At 49.3% G+C, this 7,201-nt stretch overlaps 1 protein-coding gene across 1 annotated transcript in view; it reads left to right on the plus strand.

Annotated features, from left to right (window-relative positions):
* The first annotated feature begins 356 nt into the window (after nucleotides 1–356).
* Nucleotides 357–7,201, plus strand: part of ADAP1 (ArfGAP with dual PH domains 1) — a 7,220-nt gene continuing 375 nt past the window's right edge. The window contains exons 1-9 of the mRNA XM_010087609.1: nucleotides 357–447; nucleotides 1,450–1,580; nucleotides 2,422–2,513; nucleotides 2,603–2,685; nucleotides 3,397–3,509; nucleotides 5,108–5,254; nucleotides 5,646–5,729; nucleotides 6,076–6,138; nucleotides 6,640–6,711. Of these exons, the coding sequence (XP_010085911.1) occupies nucleotides 357–447; nucleotides 1,450–1,580; nucleotides 2,422–2,513; nucleotides 2,603–2,685; nucleotides 3,397–3,509; nucleotides 5,108–5,254; nucleotides 5,646–5,729; nucleotides 6,076–6,138; nucleotides 6,640–6,711 (876 nt within the window). The remainder of the gene's footprint in view (nucleotides 448–1,449; nucleotides 1,581–2,421; nucleotides 2,514–2,602; nucleotides 2,686–3,396; nucleotides 3,510–5,107; nucleotides 5,255–5,645; nucleotides 5,730–6,075; nucleotides 6,139–6,639; nucleotides 6,712–7,201) is intronic.

Below are 7,201 nucleotides of genomic sequence, written 5' to 3' on the forward strand. Positions count from 1 at the left end.
GCGGAAAAACCAGTTCTGTGGTTAATTGCTGCACTTCCCTCCACGCCCATGGGGCAGGTCTCCTCCTCCTTACTCACACTCTGGGTGCACTTCAGCCTCCAGCCTTTTCGTCCCTGCCTGCATGCTGGCCCGGCTCAGGTGCATCATTAGGCTTCCACACTCCTTCCATTAGCCTTACGGTTTTTCCTGCCTTCCTCTTTTTCCTGTGTCTGCAAGAGCTTCTGTCTCTCTGGTGGCTCCTTCTCCCTTGGGCAATCCAGCAGGTTGGCCCACAGGTGCAGAAGGCGAAGGCAGCTGCCCTCCTGGCCCAGCCTGGCCCTGCCCTGCCCTGCCCAAAGCGATAGCATTTGGACGTGATGGCTGGAGGCACTGAGAGGAGTATGAAGGCCCTGAAGGAGGTGTGGAGAAGAGCAGAAAACTCCTTGTGTGCAGACTGTGGGAAGCCAGGTGAGTCCCTGAGGGCTGCTGGAGGAAGAGTCAGAAGCAGGGAGCTGGGGCTGGTCTCTAGCAGCAGTTTGGAGCCGGCTATGTGACTGCACAGGAGCCTGGGGCAGAGGGAGGAGAGGCATTGCTCTGTTGGGATATTTGCTTCCCCTCCCTGGAAAGTGAGTGGGCAAGGGAGGAAGAAGGAGATGCTGCCACAGCACTGGTGGGAAGAAGGACAGGGACACAGTAGAGCCAGATAAGCAGGGGCTGTGTAGCTGCAGCACTGTGGGTTGTAGTTATGTCAGATCTCAAATACGAATCAAGGTCATGCCCAGTCAGGACCTGACAGGAAAGCTCCTGGTGAAATCCTAACTACTCCAGAAAGAAGGCATGATTCAGGAGGGCATTGTCTCCTCCATGACTCAGCTATGAACTGACAACCTGCTACAGGCACCTCGGAGATTTCTTTTACTGAAAGGCTTGCATCTCAAAAGGGTATCCAGTTTGAGGTCCTACGGTAGTTGCTAAAAACACCCATCATACTCCTCCCAGAAGGGGAATATGGAGTGTATCAACCAAACCAAATCAAGACTGGTCTAATTAGTACCATTTTACATTCTTAAATTCACCCTGGAAAAATTTGGATTCAAGGCCGCTTTCCACTTCCTGAGCTAAATACTGTTGGGGGTTTGCTGTGTTGCACTAAACAGCTCCTGGAGTATTTTCCCAGAGGTGGTTTCAGTTTCATTTTGGGTGACCCTTCATACAAAGGGAGTTCACAGAGCACTTTGGAGTTTTTTGAGGTTCAGGTCAATAGAGATTCAGATGAAGTGGTTGAAGGAAGGGGCAGTGAGGGACTAATAGCTATGCTTTTTCCTGACTGTACCTTGGGAGTTAATTAATCATCTCAGATGAAACTGTGGTCACCCAGCTCTCTGTTTCTTCAGACTATGTTCTTAGTTAAGGCATCATCTTCCAGGTGAATTTACTACCTGTAGTCATACCCATTTTTTATACCCTCAGATCCTGACTGGGCATCCTCTACTTTGGGTGTCTTTATATGCCTCAGCTGTTCAGGAATTCATCGCAACATTCCTAGCATCAGCAAAGTCAAATCCCTCAAGATGGACCACTGGGATGATGCTCAGGTGCAGGTGAGGTCTTTATCCCCGCTAGTATGTCAGGTGGGTTGGATCTAGACTGTACACTAATGTGTCTTGGGAAAATCAGCCCTTTGGCCTCACCGAGTTGGAGATTTAATCTGATTGAATCTGTCCCTTTGCTACTTATGCTCTGGATACTCAAGCCGGGATAACTCCCCATAACCCACTGGGAGAGGGAGGATGCACTTGTCTTATGTGTCTCTCCATGTCTTGTTACTTTATGGCTAGTGCAGAGCTCTTGCAATGTATCTTGACAAGGCTCAGGGTCGTTGTCACTTCAAGTGACCCATTTCCCACTTGCCAGCACCATCCAGCCTCAATGTCTCCTGTTGGTTTGAGCAGTCCGAGAGTAAAATCTTGGGCAATTCCTTGCTCTGAGAAGAGTTTCCAGATGTAATGTGATCTCTTGAGAAAAATAGCATTTATGGGAACTTGACTTCTCCCTGTTACATGCCCCTCAACCCATTAATCTTCAGGGGACTGAAGACACTTTCTGGAGATCCAAAGAAAATAATCTGTTTCTTGCCGCTGTTTGGAGAAGAGCAAAGAGGCTTGGAATGTCCTCCCAGAGGCATTGCAGAGCTGTCATTGAACTCGGTCTCCCTGGAGATGTGCAGCATGGCAGCAAATCCACTGAATGTGTGTACAGCCACCCCCACGGAAGTGACATTTATGGCATTCCGTTGATTCAGGTGCAATCAGTGTAACTTCTGAGAGTAGACCCGACCTTTGAGACTCACCTTTCTGTAGCCAGACTTCGCTGGGTCAGGAAAAAGATCCCATACGAGTCTGCATCAAAGGGACACACTAACTCTCTGTCTTAACTCTGCAGTTTCTGGCCAAGCATGGGAATGCTGTGACTAAAGCCACATACGAAGCTCACATCCCTATTTACTATTACCAGCCAACCTACAATGACTGCCAGTAAGTTGCTGCATATAGAAGAAAAGGGGGAAGGGCAGTTCTGGGTTCCTGTAGTTTGTTTCTGAGCTACTTGTCATCTCTCTCCCCAGAGTGCTGAGAGAACAGTGGATACGGGCCAAATATGAACGCAAAGAGTTCACCGAGCCTGGAAAACAGCTGCCGTATTCTGATGGTAAGAGCAGAGCACAGCATCAAAATATCCTGCCTGTTGCCTTTGCTGGATGCTTTTGAGCATCATGAGGAGAAAGCTCATAGTGCCAGTGTTGCAAGTACCAAAGGTACTCCTGAGGACCCATCTGGTACTTACAGGGCATTGTTTGGAAGGCAGTGTAGGTTGGCACTGTCACGGGTTGCTTCCAAGCCTGGTATTACCAGTTGACATTTTTTGAAGGCATTTTCTGTCCTGGTAGAGCCAGACCTGTGCAGTAAGGAATTTCTGTCTTGCTGTGTGCCACCCCCTCCAACCATGATAATTGTCTTTGAAATGTCACTGCCCCAGTGCTGTGGGCCCAAGGTGCTGGAGCCCAAGGGCCTGCAGAGTGAAGCGGGAAGAGTTCTAGTCCCGTGCCAGGGTCTGCATGAGCCAGGACTTGGGTGTTCACAGGAGAGATGGCTCTCACTCTGTCAGAGGCAGTAGCGGAAACCAAACTGGGAGGTGGGAAGGATCTGGGAATGTCTTTTGGTGACCATTTATCTGGGCTGCAAACCCAGGTACACCACACCACCATCTTCAGCTGTAAGTCAGAGGTGAGACCTTTCCTTCTCAAGTGTTTGTTCTCAACAATAGTCCATCATGTGCTTTATCCCAGACGTGTGTCTGGGACCCCAGGCTGCATGCAGCTCTCTGATGCCTACCACATCTGTAAGGCCTTTCTGCTCCTAGGGGTGAAGGAAGGCATCCTCTGGAAGCGAGGTCGAGACAATGGGCAGTTCCTACCCCGCAAGTTCCTCTTGTCTGAGAGAGAGGGATGTCTGAAATATTTCACCAAGCAGGATGTGAGTATGGTGGTCAACTCCCACCTCGGTGCATACTCCACCCAGGGCAGTGGGGTCATGGAGATGTTTATATTTCCTACATATGTTTCTGAGGTTACATTCCTCATCCCAGGCCAGGGATGATAACAGAAACATGTCACTGAGGAGAGGGGTCCCCTTCTTACAGCAGGGTGATATTTCCCCCTGTCCTCTCTGTGCTTCCCCACAGCCTTCCCTCACTGCTGATAAAAGGGCTGATCTTTAACTTCACTCCTATCCATTTGTCTGGCTGTGTAGTCCTGCACCATCCCTGGAACCAGCCTCACCCCACTGTGAGCCAAGTTGTCAAAAACTTGTTTGGCTTGTTTTGAGGAGGGCTACTTTTCTACTCGTTCATCTCCCTGAAATGAATGGGACAAGTGCTAATATACTGTCACTAGGGAGGGAATTGCTTGGGGTAGGAAGGAACAGGAGATGCCATCCAGAGGGACCTTGACAAGCTCGAGAAGTGGGCCCATGTGAACCTCAAGAGGTTCAACAAGGCCAAGTGCAAGGTCCTGCACCTGTGTTTGGGTAATGCTTGGTATCAATACTGGCTGGAGGATGAAGGGTTTGAGAGCAGCCCAGAGGAGAAGGACTTGGCAGTTACTGGTGGATTAAAAGCTGGACATGAGCTGGCAATGTACACTTGCAGCCCAGAAAGCCAACCATACCCTGGGCTGCATCAAAAGAAGTGTGGCCAGCGGGTTGAGCGAGGTGGTTCTGCCCCTCTACTCCACTCTAGTGGCACCCCATCTGGAGAACTGTGTCCAGTTCTGGAGTCCTCAGCACAGGAAAGACATGACCTGTTGGAGTGGGCCCAGAGGAGGGCCACAAAAGTGATCACAGAGATGGACACCTCTGCTATGAAGAAAGGCTGAGCGAGTTGGGGGTGTTCAGCCTGGAGAAGAGAAGGCTCTGGAGAGACCTTATTGCAGCCTTTCAGGGGGCTTATAAGAAAGATGGGTCAAACTTTTTATCAGGGCCTGTTGTGATAGGACAAAGGGTAATGATTTTAAACTAAAAGAGGGTAGATTTAGACTGGATATAAGGAATAAATTTTTTATGATGAAGGTGATGAAACACTGGAACAGGTTGCCCAGAGAGGTGGTAGATGCCCCATCCCTGGAAACATTTCAAGGTCAGTTTGGATAGGGCTCTGAGCAACCTGATGTAGTTGAAGAAGTCCGTGCTCATTGCAGGGGTTTAGACTAGATGACCTTTAAAGGTCCCTTCCAACCCCAACTATTCTATGATTCTATGAGTCTAGGAGTGGGCTCTTTCCTTTCAAGGTCAGTTAGCCTTTAGGCTGGCTCAGCTGTAAAGTCAGATGCACTCTCAGTGTTTCATTGGCAGTTCCAGAGTAGGCACAGCTCAAATCTAAATTTGAAGGGCTGGGCCACTGTTTGGGCTTGAGCATGCCACAAAGTGAAGGGAGTGTGTGCTACAGCAGTGTTGTTGGGAAGGAGCAGTTATTACCTTTAAAACACTCTGACCCTGCCTTACCCCACTAAGTCAGTAGCTCAGGTCTCTTTCCCACTAAGACTGCTCATGCATGACCAGTGCCATTCTGTTTTCAGTCCAAAGAACCCAAAATCAATGTTAAAATAGATGTCATCAATGCTACGTTCCAGCCAGTGAAGATTGGGAACCCCAATGGCTTGCAGATCACCTATCTCAAGGACAACAAGACCCGGAATATATTTGTTTACCATGACAGTGGAAAGGTATATAGTTTTAGCATCAAATAATACTGCAAAGCAATTGAGGTGATTTGAGAAGCTGCTGATATTAGATAGTCTGAAGCCTGGGTAGGACAGGGGGTGTGTGTGTGAGATGCTGTAGGTAACAGGGTGGAGGTTCTGGCTCTGTGTTTGTGTGTCTGTGAGAGAGTTTTGCTTCAGGGAGCAGGGCGGGAGCACTGGCTGAGTTGGTTTGTGTAGGAAGAGCTGCCGTAGACGATGTGCAGATGTACTGCCTGTGCATGTGCAGAATGGGGCAGCCATGCTGGCTGTGGGTGTGTGAGGGAGATGCTTAGACTTGGGTGCAGCTGGGTCAATTTAGGTGGCTCACTGTTGCTCTGGCTAAACTTTCTGTCCTGTCCTTTTCTGTTCTCAGGAGGTAGTGGACTGGTTCAATGCCATTCGCTCTGTGCAGTTCCATTATCTGAAGGTAGCATTTCCCATTGCCAGCGATAATGAGGTAAGGAAGCACGCGAGCAGAGTGCTGGGTCTCACACTGGTACTCGGTTATGTGATAAAAGAGACCATTAGCTACTATTACATCCCCAGGTACAGAAGTGGAAATTGCAGTGTTTAGATACAGGGATGAGAAAGCAGGTGTGAAGGGGCCTGTGATGGTAAGAGAACAACTGCTCTCTGCTGTTTCTGGGCTCTTTGGAGTCAGAAGTGACTCCTGGCTAGGCAGTTCTGCTAACATGAATTTAAAAGGCAGCTGGATTTGGGGTGATAGAAGGAAGGGTAGAAGGTGAAAGCGAATAGCAAAGAAAGGTGTGGCTAAGTGAATGTTACTCTTGCCTTTTTGTCAGATTAAAAATCGACTGACAAGAAACTTCCTGAAGGAGGGATACATGGAGAAGACTGGTCCCAAGGTAAGCTGCTGTGGGAGAAAAAATCTAACAGGGACTGGCCAGAGAACCACTGACCTTCAGTGTTTTTCTCCTGCTGTTTCCCCATTCCCCCTGACTCTTTAGACACCCATGGGAACAGTGTGTGTGCACCAAGGGAGGGGAGAATAAAAGGAAGGGGAAGGACGTATGTGAAAGTAGATGAAGCCAGAGTCCCTGCTTTCTCCCAGAACAACAGATCTCTCTGCCTGTGTCAGTGTGTGCATGACCTTCCAGGTATTTAGCACCTAGATTTCTCCTGTCTCAACTCTGGAGTCCTTCACAGAAGTCCAAGAGTTGGGAACAGCAGTGGGGACTGAAAAATCCGATAATGATCCCCACTCTCAGCTCAGAAAGGGTGAGGAAGAGGTTGCTGTGAAGACAGGGGCTTGGTTCAAGTGGTTGGGATGAATTTTGGATATCCATTCGCACTGCTCACAGCAGAGGGCACTGTCCCCTTACGTATGTCACCTCTTCCCTTCACAGCAGAGAGAGGCTTTTAAGAAGCGCTGGTTCACGCTGGATCACCGCAGGCTCATGTACTTCAAGGACCCTTTGGTGAGGGGGAGATCTGACTTCTGGCAGCTACAGGCAACAGCGCTGAGGGCAGGGTCAAAGTGCAATCAAAGTCTTTGTTCGGCAGGAAAGGAGGCTTGCAGGTTCCCCAGCTGCTCTGAAGGGACTCTTGGTCTTCCCCTTTCCATCCCAGTTAGTTCATCTCATGCTTTCTGTATTTCACTGCCTGCAGTCAATGGGAACCGGGAGGGCAGCGGTGTAAAGGTGGTGGTGAGGAGGAGAGTGACATGGAGGGTGACACGGAGGGACAGGCGCAGCAGTTCCTGTCTCAGACCTCTTGAGGTCTACACTCTTAGATTTGCCTTTCTGCCACTGCCTTTGAGGACAGCCTCCTTGCTTTTCTGAATGCCCTGACCATTTTCAAATCTTTTTGCTGCTGTATCCCTGGTCCTCACCCACTCTCCTCCTGTCCTTAGGTACACTGCTATTATTCCCTGGTTCTTCTGGGATTCTGTAAATCCCTCTCTTTCCC

Source organism: Pterocles gutturalis, unplaced genomic scaffold (assembly GCF_000699245.1).
Source record: "Pterocles gutturalis isolate BGI_N339 unplaced genomic scaffold, ASM69924v1 scaffold21036, whole genome shotgun sequence".
In the NCBI taxonomy this organism is placed as follows: domain Eukaryota; kingdom Metazoa; phylum Chordata; class Aves; order Pterocliformes; family Pteroclidae; genus Pterocles; species Pterocles gutturalis.